The following is a 22,015-nucleotide window of genomic DNA, read 5'->3' on the forward strand; positions in this document are numbered from 1 at the left end:
CATTCTCCAAATAGTTGTGTAGGGTGCAATGCATTCAATCGTAAGAGAACAAGCTGATTTCTAATGATGACAAAGCAGGTAAGGAAACTGATTTAAAAAAATGACAACTGAGGTAAGTTAGCAACAGTGTCTTACACAGTGACGATTGACCTCAAATTACAAAATATTTTTCCGTTTGTTTGGTATAAATCCAGCCACTCACATCTGTATAGATAGTGAACATGTACTGAGGCCAGACCTGTTACTGTCACCAATCAAGAAAAGTCAGCACCTTATCTACATGGTTACTCTTCAGTCAAGAGTAACAAAGTCCCAAGTCAAATGGGAGCACAAATTGAAACACCCTTAGATACAGCGGCAGAACAGACAGAACTGCGACATTTAGAATCTACGACAGAGAAGCAATGCATTTGGGCAGAAGGTGTGTGTGGTGAGGAAATGGACTTAATTGCACAGCTCAAAAGAGTCTGTAAGGACACGCAGACTTGTTCTTGCACAAGTCATTGAAGCAGGCATGCCATCTTGAGTAGTTAGAAAATTGTATCAAAATTTGGACTTCAAACTTTGATTGATTATCAATGATTTCGAACGGAAATTTGACAGGCATTTAAGTGAAATAAACTTGTAGAGCTATGAGGATAGAACAGGTTCGGGTTGAGGCATGCTCGCTGTCTCCCTCTCCCCTCCCCCAAAACCAGCTCTCACTCTCTCTCTAATCCCAGGTTCCTCCCTTCTCGGTCTCTCTCTAATCCCACGTTCGCAACTTCTCGCTCTCTCTCTCTCATGCCCCGTTCCCACCTTCTCGCTCTCTCTCTATTCCCACGTTCACCCTTCTCACTCTCGCTCTCTCTAATGCCACGTTCCCACATTCTCGCTCTCTCCAATGCCACGTTCCCCCCTTCTCGATCTCTCTCTCCCTAATCCCACGTTGCCTCCTTTCTCGCGCTCTCTCTCTCTAATCCCATGTTCCCCACTTCTCGCTCTCTCTAATCCCACGTTCCCCCCTTCTCGCTCTCTCTAATCCCACGTTCCCCCCTTCTCGCTCTCTCTCTAATCCCACGTTTCCCCCATTCTCGCTCTCTCTCTCTCTAATCCCACATTCCCCCCTTCTCGCTCTCTCTCTCTCTAATCCCACGTTCGCAACTTCTCGCTCTCTCTCTCTAAGGCCCCGTTCCCCCCTACTCGCTCTCTCTCTAATCCCACGTTCCCCCCTTCTTGCTCTCTCTCTCTAATCCCACGTTCCCCACTTCTCGCTCTCTCTAATCCCACATTCCCCCCTTCTTGCTCTCTCTCTAAACCCACGTTTCCCCCATTCTCGCTCTCTCTCTCTAATCCCACGTTCCCCCCCTTCTCTCTCTCTAATCCCACGTTCCCCCCTTCTCTCTCTCTCTCTAATCCCTCGTTCCCCCCTTCACTCTCTCTCTCTAATCCCACATTCTCCCCTTCTCTCTCTCTAATCCCACATTCCCCCCTTCTCTCTCTCTAATCCCATGTTCCCCCCTTCTCTCTCTCTCTCTCTCGAAACCCATGTTCCCCCCTTCTCGCTCTCTCACTCTCTCTAATCACACATTTCCCACTTCTTGCTCTCTTTCTTTAATCCCACATTCCCACCTTCTCTCTCTCTAATCCCACGTTCCCCCCTTCTCTCTCTCTCTCTCTCTAATCCCACGTTCCCCCCTTCTCGGTCTCTCACTCTAATCCCATGTTCCCCCCTTCTCGCTCTCTCACTCTCTCTAATCACACGTTCCCCACTTCTCGCTCTCTTTCTCTAATCCCATGTTCCCCACTTCCCGCTCTCTTTCTCTAATCCCACATTCCCCCCTTCTCTCTCTCTAATCCCACGTTCCCCCAGCTCTCTCTCTCTCTCTAATCCCACGTTCCCCCAATCTCTCTGTCTCTCACTCTCTCTAATCCCATGTTCCCCCCCTTCTCTCTCTCAAATCCCACATTCCCCCCTTCTCTCTCTCTCTCTCTCTATTCCCACGTTCCCCCCTTCTCTCTCTCTCTCTAATCCCACGTTCCCCCCTTCTCTCTCTCTAATCCCACGTTCCCCCCTTCTCTCTCTCTAATCCCACGTTTCCCCCCTTCTCTCTCTCTCTCTAATCCCACATTCCCCCCTTCTCTCTCTCTCTAATCCCACATTCCCCCCTTCTCTCTCTAATCCCACGTTCCCCCATCTCTCTCTCTCTCACTCTCTCTAATCCCATGTTCCCCCCTTCTCTCTCTCAAATCCCACATTCCCCCCTTCTCTCTCTCTCTATTCCCACGTTCCCCCCTTCTCTCTCTCTCTCTCTAATCCCACGTTCCCCCCTTCTCTCTCTCTAATCCCACGTTCCCCCCTTCTCTCTCTCTAATCCCACGTTTCCCCCCTTCTCTCTCTCTCTAATCCCACGTTCCCCCCTGCTCTCACTGTCTCTAATCCCACGTTCACCCCTTCTCTCTCTAATACCATGTTCCCCCTTCTCTCTCTCTCTAATCCCACGTTCCCCCCTTCTCTCTCTCTCAAATCCCACGTTCCCCCCTTCTCTCTCTAATCCCACGTTCCCCCCTTTTCTCTCTCTATCTCTCTCTAATCCCACGTTCCCCCCTTCTCTCTCTCTAATCCCACGTTCCCCCCTTCTCTCTCTCTAATCCCACGTTCCCCCCTTCTCTCTCTCTAATCCCACGTTTCCCCCCTTCTCTCTCTCTCTCTAATCCCACATACCCCCCTTCTCTCTCTCTCTAATCCCACGTTCCCCCCTTCTCTCTCTCTCTCTCTAATCCCACGTTCCCCACTTCTCTCTCTCTCTCTAATCCCACATTCCCCCCTTCTCTCTCTCTCTAATCCCACATTCCCCCCTTCTCTCTCTAATCCCACGTTCCCCCATCTCTCTCTCTCTCACTCTCTCTAATCCCATGTTCCCCCCTTCTCTCTCTCTAATCCCACGTTCCCCCCTGCTCTCACTGTCTCTAATCCCACGTTCACCCCTTCTCTCTCTAATACCATGTTCCCCCTTCTCTCTCTCTCTAATCCCACGTTCCCCCCTTCTCTCTCTCTCTAATCCCACGTTCCCCCCTTCTCTCTCAAATCCCACGTTCCCCCCCTCTCTCTCTAATCCCACGTTCCCCCCTTTTCTCTCTCTATCTCTCTCTAATCCCACGTTCCCCCCTTCTCTCTCTCTCTCTAATCCCACATTCCCCCTCTCTTTCTCTCTCTAATCCCAAATTCCCCCCTTCTTTCTCTCTCTAATCCCACGTTCCCCCCTTCTCTCTCTCTAATCCCACGTTCCCCCCTGCTCTCACTGTCTCTAATCCCACGTTCACCCCTTCTCTCTCTAATCCCATGTTCCCCCTTCTCTCTCTCTCTCTAATCCCACGTTCCCCCCTTCTCTCTCTCTCTAATCCCACGTTCCTCCCTTCTCTCTCTCTCTCTAATCCCACATTCCCCCTCTCTTTCTCTCTCTAATCCCAAATTCCCCCCTTCTCTCTCTCTCTAATCCCATATTCCCCCCTTCTCTCTCTCTAATCCCACGTTCCCCCCTTCTCTCTCTCTCTCTAATCCCATGTTCCCCCCTTCTCGCTCTCTCACTCTCTCTAATCACACATTTCCCACTTCTTGCTCTCTTTCTTTAATCCCACATTCCCACCTTCTCTCTCTCTAATCCCACGTTCCCCCCTTCTCTCTCTCTCTAATCCCACGTTCCCCCCTTCTCGGTCTCTCACTCTAATCCCATGTTCCCCCCTTCTCGCTCTCTCACTCTCTCTAATCACACGTTCCCCACTTCTCGCTCTCTTTCTCTAATCCCATGTTCCCCACTTCCCGCTCTCTTTCTCTAATCCCACATTCCCCCCTTCTCTCTCTCTAATCCCACGTTCCCCCCAGCTCTCTCTCTCTCTAATCCCACGTTCCCCCCTTCTCTCTCTCTCACTCACTCTCTCTAATCCCACGTTCCCCCAACTCTCTCTCTCTCACTCACTCTCTCTAATCCCATGTTCCCCCCTTCTCTCTCTCAAATCCCACATTCCCCCCTTCTCTCTCTCTCTCTAATCCCACGTTCCCCCCTTCTCTCTCTCTCTCTCTAATCCCACGTTCCCCCCTTCTCTCTCTCTAATCCCACGTTCCCCCCTTCTCTCTCTCTAATCCCACGTTCCCCCCTTCTCTCTCTCTAATCCCACGTTCCCCCCTTCTCTCTCTCTAATCCCACGTTTCCCCGCTTCTCTCTCTCTCTAATCCCACATTCCCCCCTTCTCTCTCTCTCTAATCCCACATTCCCCCCTTCTCTCTCTCTCTCTAATCCCACGTACCCCCTTCTCTCTCTCTCTAATCCCACATTCCCCCCTTCTCGCTCTCTCTCTAATCCCACATTCCCCCCTTCTCTCTCTCTCTAATCCCACATTCCCCCCTTCTCTCTCTCTCTGATCCCACATTCCCCCCTTCTCTCTCTCTCTGATCCCACATTCCCCCCTTCTCTCTCTCTAATCCCAAATTCCCCCCTTCTCTCTCTCTCACTCTCTAATCCCACATTCCCCCCTTCTCTCTCTCTCTCATCCCACATTCCCCCCTTCTCTCTCTCTCTCTCTAATCCCACATTCCCCCCTTCTCTCTCTCTCTCATCCCACATTCCCCCCTTCTCTCTCTCTCTAATCCCACATTCCCCCCTTCTCTCTCTCTCTCTAATCCCACATTCCCCCTTCTCTCTCTCTCTCATCCCACATTCCCCCCTTCTCTCTCTCATGCCACATTCCCCCCTTCTCTCTCTCTCTAATCCCACATTCCCCCCTTCTCTCTCTCATCCCACATTCCCCCCTTCTCTCTCTCTCTAATCCCACATTCCCCCCCCCTCTCTCTCTCTGTAATCGCATATTCCCCCCGCTCTCTCTCTGTAATCCCACATTCCCCCCTTCTCACTCTCTCTCATCCCACATTCCCCCCTTCTCTCTCTCTCTAATCCCACATTCCCCCCTTCTCTCTCTCTCATCCCACATTCCCCCCTTCTCTCTCTCTCTAATCCCACATTCCCCCCTTCACTCTCCCTCTCTCTCTAATCCCACATTCCCCCCTTCTCTCTCTCTCTCTAATCCCATGTTCCCCCCTTCTCGCTCTCTCACTCTCTCTAATCACACATTTCCCACTTCTTGCTCTCTTTCTTTAATCCCACATTCCCACCTTCTCTCTCTCTAATCCCACGTTCCCCCCTTCTCTCTCTCTCTAATCCCACGTTCCCCCCTTCTCGGTCTCTCACTCTAATCCCATGTTCCCCCCTTCTCGCTCTCTCACTCTCTCTAATCACACGTTCCCCACTTCTCGCTCTCTTTCTCTAATCCCATGTTCCCCACTTCCCGCTCTCTTTCTCTAATCCCACATTCCCCCCTTCTCTCTCTCTAATCCCACGTTCCCCCCAGCTCTCTCTCTCTCTAATCCCACGTTCCCCCCTTCTCTCTCTCTCACTCACTCTCTCTAATCCCACGTTCCCCCAACTCTCTCTCTCTCTCACTCACTCTCTCTAATCCCATGTTCCCCCCTTCTCTCTCTCAAATCCCACATTCCCCCCTTCTCTCTCTCTCTCTAATCCCACGTTCCCCCCTTCTCTCTCTCTCTCTCTAATCCCACGTTCCCCCCCTTCTCTCTCTCTAATCCCACGTTCCCCCCTTCTCTCTCTCTAATCCCACGTTCCCCCCTTCTCTCTCTCTAATCCCACGTTTCCCCGCTTCTCTCTCTCTAATCCCACGTTTCCCCGCTTCTCTCTCTCTCTCTAATCCCACATTCCCCCCTTCTCTCTCTCTCTAATCCCACATTCCCCCCTTCTCTCTCTCTCTCTAATCCCACGTACCCCCTTCTCTCTCTCTCTAATCCCACGTACCCCCTTCTCTCTCTCTAATCCCACATTCCCCCCTTCTCGCTCTCTCTCTAATCCCACATTCCCCCCTTCTCTCTCTCTCTAATCCCACATTCCCCCCTTCTCTCTCTCTCTGATCCCACATTCCCCCCTTCTCTCTCTCTCTGATCCCACATTCCCCCCTTCTCTCTCTAATCCCAAATTCCCCCCTTCTCTCTCTCTCACTCTCTAATCCCACATTCCCCCCTTCTCTCTCTCTCTCATCCCACATTCCCCCCTTCTCTCTCTCTCTCTCTCTAATCCCACATTCCCCCCTTCTCTCTCTCTCATCCCACATTCCCCCCTTCTCTCTCTCTCTCTAATCCCACATTCCCCCCTTCTCTCTCTCTAATCCCACATTCCCCCCTTCTCTCTCTCTCTCTAATCCCACATTCCCCCTTCTCTCTCTCTCTCATCCCACATTCCCCCCTTCTCTCTCTCATGCCACATTCCCCCCTTCTCTCTCTCTCATCCCACATTCCCCCCTTCTCTCTCTCTCTAATCCCACATTCCCCCCTTCTCTCTCTCATCCCACATTCCCCCCTTCTCTCTCTCTCTAATCCCACATTCCCCCCCCCTCTCTCTCTCTGTAATCGCATATTCCCCCCGCTCTCTCTCTGTAATCCCACATTCCCCCCTTCTCTCTCTCTCTCATCCCACATTCCCCCCTTCTCTCTCCCTAATCCCACATTCCCCCCTTCTCACTCTCTCTCATCCCACATTCCCCCCTTCTCTCTCTCTCTCTCTCTAATCCCACATTCCCCCCTTCTCTCTCTCTCATCCCACATTCCCCCCTTCTCTCTCTCTCTAATCCCACATTCCCCCCTTCACTCTCCCTCTCTCTCTAATCCCACATTCCCCCCTCTCTCTCTCTCTCTCATCCCACATTCCCCCCTTCTCTCTCTCTCATCCCACATTCCCCCCCCTCTCTCTCTAATCCCACGTTCCCCCCTTTTCTCTCTCTATCTCTCTCTAATCCCACGTTCCCCCCTTCTCTCTCTCTCTCTAATCCCACGTTCCCCCTTCTCTCTCTCTCTCTAATCCCACGTTCCCCCCTTCTCTCTCTCTCTCTAATCCCACGTTCCCCCCTTCTCTCTCTCTAATCCCACGTTCCCCCCTTCTCTCTCTCTAATCCCACGTTCCCCCCTTCTCTCTCTCTCTCTAATCCCACGTTCCCCCCTTCTCTCTCTCTCTAATCCCACGTTCCCCCCTTCTCTCTCTCTCTAATCCCACGTTCCCCCCTTCTCTCTCTCTCTAATCCCACATTCCCCCCTTCCCTCTCTCTCTAATCCCACATTCCCCCCTTCTCTCTCTCTCTAATTCCACGTTCCCCCCCTCTCTCTCTAATCCCACATTCCCCCCTTCTCTCTCAAATCCCACATTCCCCCCTTCTCTCTCAAATCCCACGTTCCCCCCCCTCTCTCTCTAATCCCACGTTCCCCCCTTTTCTCTCTCTCTAATCCCACGTTCCCCCCATCTCTCTCTCTATCTCTCTCTAATCCCACGTTCCCCCCTTCTCTCTCTCTAATCCCACATTCCCCCTCTCTCTCTCTAATCCCAAATTCCCCCCTTCTCTCTCTCTCTAATCCCACGTTCCCCCCTTCTCTCTCTCTCTAATCCCACGTTCCCCCCTTCTCTCTCTCTCTAATCCCACGTTCCCCCCATCTCTCTCTCTCTAATCCCACGTTCCCCCCATCTCTCTCTATCTCTCTCTAATCCCACGTTCCCCCCTTCTCTCTCTCTAATCCCACATTCCCCCTCTCTCTCTCTCATCCCAAATTCCCCCCTTCTCTCTCTCTCTAATCCCATATTCCCCCCTTCTCTCTCTCTAATCCCACGTTCCCCCCTGCTCTCTCTCTCTAATCCCATGTTCCCCCCTTCTCGGTCTCTCACTCTAATCCCATGTTCCCCCCTTCTCGCTCTCTCACTCTCTCTAATCACACGTTCCCCACTTCTCGCTCTCTTTCTCTAATCCCATGTTCCCCACTTCCCGCTCTCTTTCTCTAATCCCACATTCCCCCCAGCTCTCTCTCTCTCTAATCCCACGATCCCCCCTTCTCTCTCTCTCACTCACTCTCTCTAATCCCATGTTCCCCCCTTCTCTCTCTCAAATCCCACATTCCCCCCTTCTCTCTCTCTCTCTAATCCCACGTTCCCCCCTTCTCTCTCTCTCTAATCCCACATTCCCCCCTTCTCTCTCTCTCTAATCCCACATTCCCCCCTTCTCTCTCTCTCTCTAATCCCACATTCCCCCCTTCTCTCTCTCTCTAATCCCACATTCCCCCCTTCTCTCTCTCTCTCTAATCCCACGTACCCCCTTCTCTCTCTCTCTAATCCCACATTCCCCCCTTCTCGCTCTCTCTCTAATCCCACATTCCCCCCTTCTCTCTCTCTCTCTAATCCCACATTCCCCCCTTCTCTCTCTCTCTGATCCCACATTCCCCCCTTCTCTCTCTCTCTCTCTAATCCCACATTCCCCCCTTCTCTCTCTCTAATCCCAAATTCCCCCCTTCTCTCTCTCTAATCCCAAATTCCCCCCTTCTCTCTCTCTCTCTCTAATCCCACATTCCCCCCTTCTCTCTCTCTCTCATCCCACATTCCCCCCTTCTCTCTCTCTCTCATCCCACATTCCCCCCTTCTCTCTCTCTCTCTCTCTCTAATCCCACATTCCCCCCTTCTCTCTCTCTCTCATCCCACATTCCCCCCTTCTCTCTCTCTCTCTCATCCCACATTCCCCCCTTCTCTCTCTCTCTCTCTCTCTAATCCCACATTCCCCCCTTCTCTCTCTCTCTCTCATCCCACATTCCCCCCTTCTCTATCTCTCTAATCCCACATTCCCCCCCCTCTCTCTCTCTCTCTAATCCCACATTCCCCCCTTCTCTCTCTCTCTCTCTAATCCCACATTCCCCCCTTCTCTCTCTCTCTCTCTCTCTAATCCCACATTCCCCCCTTCTCTCTCTCTCTCTAATCCCACATTCCCCCCTTCTCTCTCTCTCTAATCCCACATTCCCCCCTTCTCTCTCTCTAATCCCACATTCCCCCCTTCTCTCTCTCTCTAATCCCACATTCCCCCCTTCTCTCTCTCTCTAATCCCACATTCCCCCTTCTCTCTCTCTCTCATCCCACATTCCCCCCTTCTCTCTCTCTCATGCCACATTCCCCCCTTCTCTCTCTCTCTCATCCCACATTCCCCCCTTCTCTCTCTCTCTCTCTAATCCCACATTCCCCCCTTCTCTCTCTCTCATCCCACATTCCCCCCTTCTCTCTCTCATCCCACATTCCCCCCCCCATCTCTCTCTCTGTAATCGCATATTCCCCCCGCTCTCTCTCTGTAATCCCACATTCCCCCCTTCTCTCTCTCTCTCATCCCACATTCCCCCCTTCTCTCTCCCTCTCTCTCTAATCCCACATTCCCCCCTTCTCTCTCTCTAATCCCACATTCCCCCCTTCTCACTCTCTCTCATCCCACATTCCCCCCTTCTCACTCTCTCTCATCCCACATTCCCCCCTTCTCTCTCTCTCATGCCACATTCCCCCCTTCTCTCTCTCTCATGCCACATTCCCCCCTTCTCTCTCTCTCTCTCTCTCTCTAATCCCACATTCCCCCCTTCTCTCTCCCTCTCTCTCTAATCCCACATTCCCCCCTTTTCTCTCTAATCCCACATTCCCCCCTTCTCACTCTCTCTCATCCCACATTCCTCCCTTCTCTCTCTCTCTCTCTCATCCCACATTCCTCCCTTCTCTCTCTCATCCCACATTCCCCCCTTCTCTCTCTCTCTCATCCCACATTCCCCCCTTCTCTCTCTCTCTCATCCCACATTCCCCCCTTCTCTCTCTCATCCCACATTCCCCCATTCTCTCTCTCTCTCTCTAATCCCACATTCCCCCCTTCTCTCTCTCTCTCTAATCCCACATTGCCCCCTTCTCTCTCTCTCTCTCATCCCACATTCCTCCCTTCTCTCTCTCATCCCACATTCCCCCCTTCTCTCTCTCTCTCATCCCACATTCCCCCCTTCTCTCTCTCTCTCTCTCTAATCCCACATTCCCCCCTTCTCTCTCTAATCCCACATTCCCCCCTTCTCTCTCTCTCTCTAATCCCACATTCCCCCCTTCTCTCTCTCTCTAATCCCACATTCCCCCCTTCTCTCTCTCTCTAATCCCACATTCCCCCCTTCTCTCTCTCTCTCTCTAATCCCACATTCCCCCCTTCTCTCTCTCTCTCTAATCCCACATTCCCCCCTTCTCTCTCTCTCTCTAATCCCACATTCCCCCCTTCTCTCTCTCTCTCTAATCCCACATTCCCCCCTTCTCTCTCTCTCTCTCTCTAATCCCACATTCCCCCCTTCTCTCTCTCTCTCTAATCCCACATTCCCCCCTTCTCTCTCTCTCTCTAATCCCACATTCCCCCCTTCTCTCTCTCTCTCTCTCTAATCCCACATTCCCCCCTTCTCTCTCTCTCTCTAATCCCACATTCCCCCCTTCTCTCTCTCTCTCTCTCTAATCCCACATTCCCCCCTTCTCTCTCTCTCTAATCCCACATTCCCCCCTTCCCTCTCTCTCTCATGCCACATTCCCCCCTTCTCTCTCTCTCTCATGCCACATTCCCCCCTTCTCTCTCTCTCTCTCATGCCACATTCCCCCCTTCTCTCTCTCATCCCACATTCCCCCCTTCTCTCTCTCTCTCTCTAATCCCACATTCCCCCCTTCTCTCTCATCCCACATTCCCCCCTTCTCTCTCTCTCTCTCTAATCCCACATTCCCCCCTTCTCTCTCATCCCACATTCCCCCTTCTCTCTCTCTCATCCCACATTCCCTCCTTCTCTCTCTCTCTAATCCCACATTCCCCCCTTCTCTCTCTCTCTAATCCCACATTCCCCCCTTCTCTCTCTCTCTCTAATCCCACATTCCCCCCTTCTCTCTCTCTCTCTAATCCCACATTCCCCCCTTCTCTCTCTCTCTGATCCCATTCCCCCCTTCTCTCTCTCATCCCACATTCCCCCCTTCTCTCTCTCTCTCTCTAATCCCACATTCCCCCCTTCTCTCTCATCCCACATTCCCCCCTTCTCTCTCATCCCACATTCCCCCCTTCTCTCTCTCTCTCTCATCCCACATTCCCCCCTTCTCTCTCTCTCTCTAATCCCACATTCCCCCCTTCTCTCTCTCTCTCTAATCCCACATTCCCCCCTTCTCTCTCTCTCTCTCTCTAATCCCACATTCCCCCCTTCTCTCTCTCTCTAATCCCACATTCCCCCCTTCCCTCTCTCTCTCATGCCACATTCCCCCCTTCTCTCTCTCTCTCATGCCACATTCTCCCCTTCTCTCTCTCTCTCTCATGCCACATTCCCCCCTTCTCTCTCTCATCCCACATTCCCCCCTTCTCTCTCTCTCTCTCTAATCCCACATTCCCCCCTTCTCTCTCATCCCACATTCCCCCCTTCTCTCTCTCTCTCTCTAATCCCTCATTCCCCCCTTCTCTCTCATCCCACATTCCCCCCTTCTCTCTCTCTCTCTCATCCCACATTCCCTCCTTCTCTCTCTCTCTAATCCCACATTCCCCCCTTCTCTCTCTCTCTAATCCCACATTCCCCCCTTCTCTCTCTCTCTAATCCCACATTCCCCCCTTCTCTCTCTCTCTAATCCCACATTCCCCCCTTCTCTCTCTCTCTCTCTCTAATCCCACATTCCCCCCTTCTCTCTCTCTCTAATCCCACTTTCCCCCCTTCTCTCTCTCTCTCTCTCTAATCCCACATTCCCCCCTTCTCTCTCTCTCTGATCCCATTCCCCCCTTCTCTCTCTCATCCCACATCCCCCCCTTCTCTCTCTCTCTCTCTCATCCCACATTCCCCCCTTCTCTCTCATCCCACATTCCCCCCTTCTCTCTCTCTCTCTCATCCCACATTCCCCCCTTCTCTCTCTCTCTCTAATCCCACATTCCCCCCTTCTCTCTCTCTCTAATCCCACATTCCCCCCTTCTCTCTCTCTAATCCCACATTCCCCCCTTCTCACTCTCTCTCATCCCACATTCCCCCCTTCTCTCTCTCTCATGCCACATTCCCCCCTTCTCTCTCTCATCCCACATTCCCCCCTTCTCTCTCTCTCATCCCACATTCCCCCCTTCTCTCTCTCTCTAATCCCACATTCCCCCCCCCCTCTCTCTCTCTGTAATCGCATATTCCCCCCGCTCTCTCTCTCTCTCTGTAATCCCACATTCCCCCCTTCTCTCTCTCTCTCTCTAATCCCACATTCCCCCCTTCTCTCTCCCTCTCTCTCTAATCCCACATTCCCCCCTTCTCTCTCTCTAATCCCACATTCCCCCCTTCTCACTCTCTCTCATCCCACATTCCCCCCCTTCTCTCTCTCTCTAATCCCACATTCCCCCCCTTCTCTCTCTCTCTAATCCCACATTCCCCCCTTCTCTCTCTCTCATCCCACATTCCCCCCTTCTCTCTCTCTCTAATCCCACATTCCCCCCTTCTCTCTCTCTCTAATCCCACATTCCCCCCTTCTCTCTCTCTCTAATCCCACATTCCCCCCCCTCTCTCTGTCATCGCATATTCCCCCCGCTCTCTCTCTCTCTCTCTGTAATCCCACATTCCCCCCTTCTCTCTCTCTCTCTCTCTCTCTAATCCCACATTCCCCCCTTCTCTCTCCCTCTCTCTCTAATCCCACATTCCCCCCTTCTCTCTCTCTAATCCCACATTCCCCCCTTCTCACTCTCTCTCATCCCACATTCCTGCCTTCTCTCTCTCTCTCTCTCATCCCACATTCCTCCCTTCTCTCTCTCATCCCACATTCCCCCCTTCTCTCTCTCTCTCATCCCACATTCCCCCCTTCTCTCTCTCTCTCTCTCTCTCTAATCCCACATTCCCCCCTTCTCTCTCTCTCTCTAATCCCACATTCCCCCCTTCTCTCTCTCTAATCCCACATTCCCCCCTTCTCTCTCTCTCTAATCCCACATTCCCCCCTTCTCTCTCTCTCTAATCCCACATTCCCCCCTTCTCTCTCTCTCTAATCCCACATTCCCCCTTCCCTCTCTCTCTCATGCCACATTCCCCCCTTCTCTCTCTCTCTCATGCCACATTCCCCCCTTCTCTCTCTCTCTCTGATGCCACATTCCCCCCTTCTCTCTCTCATCCCACATTCCCCCCTTCTCTCTCTCTCTCTCTAATCCCACATTCCCCCCTTCTCTCTCATCCCACATTCCCCCCTTCTCTCTCTCTCTCTAATCCCACATTCCCCCCTTCTCTCTCATCCCACATTCCCCCCTTCTCTCTCTCTCTCTCATCCCACATTCCCTCCTTCTCTCTCTCTCTAATCCCACATTCCCCCCTTCTCTCTCTCTCTAATCCCACATTCCCCCCTTCTCTCTCTCTCTGATCCCATTCCCCCCTTCTCTCTCTCTCTCTAATCCCACATTCCCCCCTTCTCTCTCTCTCTCTAATCCCACATTCCCCCCTTCTCTCTCTCTAATCCCACATTCCCCCCCTTCTCTCTCTCTCTAATGCCACATTCCCCCCTCTCTCTCTAACCCCACCTTCCCTCCTCCTCTCTCACCTTCCTTGCGCCGCCGTTGTAAATGCCTGAAGCTTCCCGGAAACACACGAGTCAGACCCGATGGCTCGATGACAGAGATAATGGGAACTGCAGAAGCGGGAGACAAGCTTTTGTGCGGCTCTGATTGCTGCTTGGCCTGCTGTGTTCATCCAGCTCTACACCGTGTTATCACAGATTCTCCTCCTGTCTCTTGAAATGGTTGCAAATTACATTCGAATATCACGAATTATTTCGTCGTCCCAAGCATGCAGAATTACATTGCAGGTCTGACAGCATCTGTGAAGGAAAAACTCAGAGTTAACGTGCTGATGAAGGGTCACAAGACCCAAAACATTACCTCTGTTCTCTCTTTCACAGATGCTGCCAGACCTGCTGAGCTTTTCCAGCAACTTTGTTTTTGTTCCAGAATTGCAGCATCTGAAATTCTTTTGGTTTTAATGGAGAAGTACAAACGTGATACTCAATGTTTTTTTTTGTTGATAATCGTAGTGTTCTATGTACTCGTGTATTTCCAGAAGGCACTTCAGCCCAATATGTATGTTAATCTAAAAGGGAAGTTAATTCAACATTGACATGCATTAATGCCTTTTTTAGACCCTAACAGTCACACCGCTGTTATCTCACTTGTTACCATTTATACCACCATAGGGAACTTTAGGATTTCCTTTCTTTTACAGTCATAGAGGTATACAGTGCAGAAGCATATCCTTCAGTCCAAGTCATCCATGCCGACCAGATATCCTAAATAAATCTAGCCCCATTTGTCAGCATTTGGCCTATAACCCTCTAAACCATTCCTATTCATATACCCCTCCAGATGCCTTTTAAATGTTATAATTTTACCAGCCTCCACCACTTCTGACAGCTCATTCCACACACGCACCAACCTCTGCATGAGAACTTTGCCCCTTCGGCCTCTTTTAAATCTTTCCCCTCTCAGCTTAAATCCATGTGCTCTCGTTTTGGGCTCTCCCACACCAGGGAGTAGACCTTATCTATTTTCCCTATGTATGCCCCTCATGATTTTATAAACCGCCATGAGGTCACCCCTCAGCTTCCAATGCTCCAAGGAAAACAGTCCCAGCCTATTCAGCCTCTCCCTATAGCTCAATCTCTCCAACCCTTGCAACATCCTTGTAAATCTTTTCTGAACCATTCCATATTCACAATATCCTTCCCAAATCAGGAAGACAAGAACTGCACACAGTATTCCAATAGTGGCCTAACCAATGCACTGTACAGCCACAACATGACCTCCCAACTCCTATACTCAATGCACTGACCAAAAAAGGCAAGCAAACCAAACACCTTCACTATCCTGTCTATCTGTGCCTCCACTGTCAAGGAACAATGAACCTGCACTTCATGGTCTCTGTTTAGCAACACTCCCCAGGACCTGTACATTAAGTGTATAAGAGCTGCCTTGATTTTCCTTTCCAAATTGCAGCACCCCACCTTTTACCAAAATTAAACTCCATCTGCCACACCTCAGCCCAATGGCTCATCTCATCAAGATCCCATTGCATTCTGAGGTAACCATCTTTGCTGTCCACTACACCTCCAATTCTGGTGTCATCTGCAAACTTACTAATCATACCTCCTATGTTCACATCCAAATCATTTATATAAATGATGAAAAGCAGTGGATCCAGCATCAATCCTTGTTGCGCACCGCTGATCACAGGCGTCCAATCTGAAAAGCAGCCCTCCACCACCACCCTCTGTAGCTCCTTGTCATTGTTCTTTATGCCTTTATTAATAAAGCCAAGGAAACTATATCCTTTAATAAATGAAAGAACATTTTGTAAGTATTAGAGGGGGTGTAGGAAACATATACGGGAATTGGTTCCGGTGATAAGGAACTTTGGTTACACAGCAAAGCTACTTGGCAAATAAAAGGTTGGGAGGAGACTTAATCAAAGTATTCAAATTGTGAAGGAACTGGACACAGTAAATAGACTGCTCCCATTGATGAACAGACAGCATAGATTTAAAGTACCTGACAAAAACAATGGAGACAATGCCTTGACTGATAACATTGGAGACCATCAACTGAGGTTTTGGAAAGGGAAGCACTCGTCTGAAAATGAAAAACAAAACTGCAGCTATGAAGAGTGGAAAGAGGTGAATTTCTCTTTCAGAAGATCAGCCCAAATAGCATCCGCCAAATTGTGTTCTGTGGTACAACATTTTGAGTATCTTCTACAGCTCCTGATATAAATGTCAAACTGTTGGAAAAATGGCCATGATCTTCAAGCCCTGGTGGAACTTGGCATTCCAATTGTTCCAGACAGGAAAGAACACCACTAAAATATAAATTAACGTGACTTAAATAACAATGTCGAGTATGAACAAATACAGCAAATATTTTTAACAAAGCCAAAAGACTGCATTTGACCGAAATCTGAAATAATTCGAGCGTGTTTCCGTTCCTATAACATTTTCTGCAGCAAACCATGTCACTACACTTTTGTAAAGACACAGAGATCTGCAAGTTGAGCTTCAAAAGTTTAATTTTTAAGACTAAAACGCCAACATTCAGTATGAGATGACACAGTGTGGTACTGGAGGAACACAGCAGGCCAGGCAGCATCAGAGCAGCAGGAAAGTTCTTTCTGAAGAAGGGTCTAGACCCGAAATGTCAGCTTTTCTATTCTTCTGATGCTGCCTGGCCTGCTGTGTTCACAGAGCTCTACACTGATTTATTTTCACTGGAATGAGTGGAAACTCTTGGTTGTGCAGGCTGGACACATGTCACTTAATAGGTTGATCTCCTTATCACAGTGTTCCTGGTACTGTATTGTGAACCTCATCCCAGAGACTGAGATGACTCTGTTTATGATGCGATTAGACACGAGTTAGGAAGCATGGACTGGGAGCAGTTGTTCCATGGTAAGGGAACTATAGACATGTGGAGATTGTTTAAGGAACAGTTGTTGGGAGTGATGAGTAAATATGTCCCTCTGAGACAGGCAAGACGGGGTAAGATAAAGGAACCTTGGATGACGAGAGCGGTGGAGCTTCTAGTGAAAAGGAAGAAGGTAGCTTACATAAGGTGGAGGAAGCTAGGGTCAAGTTCAGCTAGAGAGGATTACATGCAGGCAAGGAAGGAGCTCAAAAATGGTCTGAGGAGAGCCAGGAGGGGGCACGAGAAAGGCTTGGCAGAAGGAATCCGGGAAAACACAAAGGCATTTTACACTTACGTGAGGAATAAGAGAATGGTCAAAGAAAGAGTAGGGCCGATCAGGGATAGCATAGGGAACTTGTGTGTGGAGCCTGAGGAGGTAGGGGAAGCCCTAAATGAGTTTTTTGCTTCTGTCTTTACGAAAGAAACGACCTGTGTAGTGAATGAAACCTTTGAAGAGCAGGTGTGCATGCTGGAATGGATAGAGATAGAGGAAGCTGATGTACTGAAAATTTTGTCAAACATTAAGATTGACAAGTCGCCAGGCCCGGATCAGATTTGTCCTCGGCTGCTTTGGGAAGCGAGAAATGCAATTGCTTCGCCACTTGCGAAGATCTTTGCATCCTCGCTCTCCACTGGAGTCGTACCTGAGGACTGGAGAGAGGCAAATGTAATTCCTCTCTTCAAGAAAGGAAATAGGGAAATCCCCGGCAATTATAGACCGGTAAGTCTCACGTCTGTCGTCTGCAAGGTGTTAGAAAGGATTCTGAGGGATAAGATTTATGACCATCTGGAAGAGCATGGCTTGATCAAATACAGTCAACACGGCTTTGTGAGGGGTAGGTCATGCCTTACAAACCTTATCGAGTTTTTTGAGGATGTGACTAGTAAGGTTGATGAGGGTCAAGCTGTGGATGTGGTGTATATGGACTTCAGTAAGGCATTTGATAAGGTTCCCCATGGAAGGCTCATTCAGAAGGTCAGGAGGAATGGGATACAGGGGAACTTAGCTGCTTGGATACAGAATTGGCTGGCCAACAGAAGACAGCGAGTGGTAGTAGAAGGAAAATATTCTGCCTGGAAGTCAGTGGTGAGTGGGGTTCCACAGGGCTCTGTCCTTGGGCCTCTACTGTTTGTAATTTTTATTAATGACTTGGACGAGGGAATTGAAGGATGGGTCAGCAAGTTTGCAGACGACACAAAGGTCGGAGGTGTCGTTGACAGTGTAGAGGGCTGTTGTAGGCTGCAGCGGGACATTGACAGGATGCAGAGATGGGCTGAGAGGTGGCAGATGGAGTTCAACCTGGATAAATGCGAGGTGATGCATTTTGGAAGGTCGAATTTGAAAGCTGAGTACAGGATTAAGGATAGGATTCTTGGCAGCGTGGAGGAACAGAGGGATCTTGGTGTGCAGATACATAGATCCCTTAAAATGGCCACCCAAGTGGACAGGGTTGTTAAGAAAGCATATGGTGTTTTGGCTTTCATTAACAGGGGGATTGAGTTTAAGAGTCGTGAGATCTTGTTGCAGCTCTATAAAACTTTGGTTAGACCGCACTTGGAATACTGCGTCCAGTTCTGGGCGCCCTATTATAGGAAAGATGTGGATGCTTTGGAGAGGGTTCAGAGGAGGTTTACCAGGATGCTGCCTGGACTGGAGGGCTTATCTTATGAAGAGAGGTTGACTGAGCTCGGTCTCTTTTCATTGGAGAAAAGGAGGAGGAGAGGGGACCTAATTGAGGTATACAAGATAATGAGAGGCATAGATAGAGTCGATAGCCAGAGACTATTTCCCAGGGCAGAAATGGCTAGCACGAGGGGTCATAGTTTTAAGCTGGTTGGTGGAAAGTATAGAGGGGATGTCAGAGGCAGGTTCTTTACGCAGAGAGTTGTGAGAGCATGGAATGCGTTGCCAGCAGCAGTTGTGGAAGCAAGGTCATTGGGGTCATTTAAGAGACTGCTGGACATGCATATGGTCACAGAAATTTGAGGGTGCATCCATGAGGATCAATGGTCGGCACAACATTGTGGGCTGAAGGGCCTGTTCTGTGCTGTACTGTTCTATGTTCTATGTTCTATGTTCTATGTCCATGAACCGTGCAGGGGGTTTAATAGGAGCACAGCCCACGGCGCTGGCCTTGCTGCTGGAGATGATATACCATGTGTCGGGACACTATGAGAATTTCCCCGGGGTTGCGGGGAGCTGACCCACTGTCCAAGGTCACAGTGAGCTCCCTGAACACGGACAGGAACCGTCGATCTTCATCCTCATCGTCTGATCGAGTCTGACACGAAGAGCCTGTTTTCCCTCGTGACCCCCACCCCAGTCCGCGGGCCGGGGAAGGGGAGGAAGTGACGTGTGGAGTTGGTGACGATTTCCGGTAACGGTTGCTGTGTGAGTTTTCCAGGTGGGCGGGCGGACGGACGGAGTGAGGGCGTGAGTGTCTGTGTTCCCGGTGAGCCCAGCTAGTCCGGGGCCTCTGGCGAACAGGCCGGTTCCCCGGCACCATCCAGCGCTGCAGTGGGCGGGATTTCGCCTTCCGCGCTGCCTCCCTCGATATGGATCCCCTGGGGGCCCGCTCCCCCACCGTCGACATTCAGACCTTGCCGTGTTGGGCTCGTGGCCCGGAGCCGCTGCTGGAGACTGGGGTCGGCGGTGAGCTGCAGCCGGACACGTCCATCTCCTCTCCTTTCCCTCACAGGAAAGATATTAACAACAAAGTTATTCTCTGGTACGTGTGCACTCAGGTTTCTTATTCTGTACCTGTATCTGCACCAAGCGGAGCCTGCAGGCACTCTCTCCTCGATAGTAGCCGTGAGGAATTGTTGTTTTTCAACTTGTTGTACCTGTCGCCGGAATTCATGTGAGTTTACTGCTCCCCTCTTCTGAAGGTGTTCAATGCTGAGGTAATGGGATTTCCTAGATCCCTGTGCTGTTCTCGGTCACTCCGGGGTGACACTAGAGAATGCGATCTTCCCTTTTTCTCAGTCGAGTTTCTAGTTAATACCTCTACTTTATTTAAGCAGACTTCTCTAATATGTTAAGTATCAGATCAAATTCATATTCATGGCATCGTTTAATATTGCTAGTGAACCCAGCGATTTCCGTAGGCTTGTTATCATTTTGAGCAAGTAATATTGCTTTGTTTTGAAATATTTTTCACTTCCTTTTTCACTGCCGTGAGTTGTCATCACCGCGCACTCCAGTATCCAGGTTGTATGTAATTACTGAGACAGTAGGAACGGCCGATGCTGGAGAATCTGAGATAACAAGGAATGGAGCTGGATGAACACAGCAGACCGAGCAGCTTCACAGGAGCAGGAAAGCTGACGTTTCGGGCTGAAGAAGGGTCTATGCCCGAAACGTCAGCTTTCCTGCTGCTGTGATGCTGCTCGGCCTGCTGTGTTCATCCAGCTCTACACCTCTATGTAACTACTGGATTAGGGTTTGCAATTGCTAGCAAAGATTGAGTGCCCACCCCCTCCTGTAATTTTTGACCTAGGTTAGAGAACATTAAGGTGTTACAATTCTAACTGCTTCTTACATTAAACATTCCTCTTTGTTACTGCTTGACCTTTTGTTCCTGCTGTCTCCACTACTATATAGAGGATTACTCCTTGGATTTCAATTATTGGTAATTCTCTCCAATTTTATGCTTTAGGAAATACTATTGTTGGGCAATTGAGCTGATAAGGCTTTTTCCTTAAACATTAATTCTTTCACAATGGCTGTAGTCTAATTCCTCTGAAAATTCACACTTGACTCTGTAACCCTGTAAATTTATGTTCAGTGTCCTTTAATGTGGTGTGAACTACCAAATCAGTATTACCTTGTCCTACAACTCCAAACTCTCATCTTTCAAGTTGGGTTTCCACCTTTTGTAGGTTGTGAATGAAATTGAGTGCAGTATATAATTTTCAGTCATCCTTGTTCACTGAAATGTTTGAAGCTTTGCAACCTTATTTATATCTTTATATTTTCTTTGTTGTCATGCCTTCTAATTTAAGATTAGTATCAACTGCCACTGCTTCCCAGCTGACTAGGAGGTCTCGGCCAGCCAATGTATCCAAAACATGGGAAAATTAACAGTAGGAGTAAGAATGTAGATATATTAAACCAGGACTACTTAAACAAAAAAAATCTCATTTTATGTTTGAGTCTTTTATCCTTTTTAAAAAATTCACTTTTATGTAAGTATTTTAAGACCCTATGCAGTGCACAGTTCTGCAGCAGGAATGATAGTTCTTATTGCTCCGATCTGATATGTCTATTTTTTAAATGTACATGCAAGATTTCTGCTGTTGAAGGTCACCTTCACCTAACCAGGTGAAAAATAGCTGAAATCCAAGCCAGTGTGCAGTTCACACTGCTAGCTGTGTTTTGTTATTGGTGGTTAAACACATGGAACTGTTATTGCTTCACTTGATGATTTCACTTCCTTGTTGCTATGCTGCAGTTATGCAGTTTTTCTGTATGGAGTGGCTGTAACCATTTAATTTCCTGATGCTTTTCCTCTTCAAGTGCAATAAATCCCTCTGTTTCATTTATCTCATTTCATATCACTCTTCAGACCTTGATAGTCCTGTTTGTATGTCCTTTTTCTAATTTTGTATTATGTGATATCTGCCACTTTCCTGAACTTCTGTTCCTTTTCTGGGCCTTACTACTTTAATGATCTCTCACTTTGGCTGTGACCATTTAGGCAATTCATCAAGGCTCATACCAGCATTAGGAGGTGTGAGTTGTTTTCTGGGCACTCTACAAACTCTAGTTTAGATGTTTAATTACACCTAGTGTTTGCTTTACCATTTCCCCAACGTAGGTAAGTTGCCCTTTCAAGTGTAGATTCTTCATCCAGACACACTGAAAAATATGAAATATTCGTGTAGTGGTTTATTCCCCACTGTCTGGAGAATTGCTGGGCTGGTTTCAAAAACTTCTTTAAAAACTTTTTTTCCTCACTATTTTAGCTTAAGGTGTGAGTTAATGTCTGGTTATTCACTATTGTCAGCTGTGACCTCATCTTCATACTTTCATCTGAGCTACAGTGGTCTGGGTTCAAGTCCCACTCCAGGACCTGAGAACAAAGGAAGGCTGACATCCGAGTGCAGTACTGAGGAAGTACTGCACTGTCACAGGTCATCTTTCAGATGAAATGTTAAAGGGAGGCCACCTGCCCGTTTGGGTCCATGTAAAAGATCTAATGGCACAATTTTAAGCCGACAAGATATTCTTAATGACCTGTCTAACTATTTCTTAACAACATTACAAAACAGATTATATGGCCATTATCACACTGGGAGTTTGCTGATTGCAAATTGGCAGCTATGTTTCCTACAGTACACTTCAATATACCGTATTGGCTGTAAAGCCCTTGGGGATACAAGCAAAATGCCATGGAGCATATCTGAACCTAAAAGCAAAACGCAGCATTTTGTGGACAGTTAGTCTTTCAATTCCAATGACTTCTTCACAATCCTTTGAGTCATCTTGTTTGTTGTGAAGGGTGCTGTGTAACTAAATCAGTTTATTTTTGATATCAGCATAATTAAACTTGGTCTGTTGCATCATTGACCATACACATTTGACTGTCTAATTTGCCTTGAAATGCACCCTGTTTGTTGCACTGACCTTTTAAGATTAAGAGCAGAATTGAAAAGTTGCTTTTTATTAAGCCAGTTACAGTAAAGCTGAAATCAG

At 49.0% G+C, this 22,015-nt stretch overlaps 2 protein-coding genes across 4 annotated transcripts in view; one reads left to right on the forward strand and one right to left on the reverse strand.

The window, feature by feature from the left end:
* Positions 1–13,563, reverse strand: part of wdr3 (WD repeat domain 3) — a 68,941-nt gene extending 55,378 nt beyond the window's left edge. For both annotated transcript variants that reach the window (XM_048541321.2, XM_048541320.2), the window contains exon 1: positions 13,410–13,563. The gene's annotated coding sequence lies outside the window, so the exon portion shown is untranslated. The remainder of the gene's footprint in view (positions 1–13,409) is intronic.
* A 5,126-nt stretch (positions 13,564–18,689) lies between these two features.
* The window catches only part of gdap2 (ganglioside induced differentiation associated protein 2), a 61,820-nt gene continuing 58,494 nt past the window's right edge, over positions 18,690–22,015 (forward strand). For both annotated transcript variants that reach the window (XM_048540953.2, XM_048540954.2), the window contains exon 1: positions 18,690–19,046. In XM_048540953.2, coding sequence (XP_048396910.1) covers positions 18,874–19,046 — 173 coding nt within the window. In that variant the 5' untranslated portion in view covers positions 18,690–18,873. The remainder of the gene's footprint in view (positions 19,047–22,015) is intronic.

The sequence above is a fragment of the Stegostoma tigrinum genome, chromosome 12 (genome assembly GCF_030684315.1).
Source record: "Stegostoma tigrinum isolate sSteTig4 chromosome 12, sSteTig4.hap1, whole genome shotgun sequence".
NCBI lineage: Eukaryota > Metazoa > Chordata > Chondrichthyes > Orectolobiformes > Stegostomatidae > Stegostoma > Stegostoma tigrinum.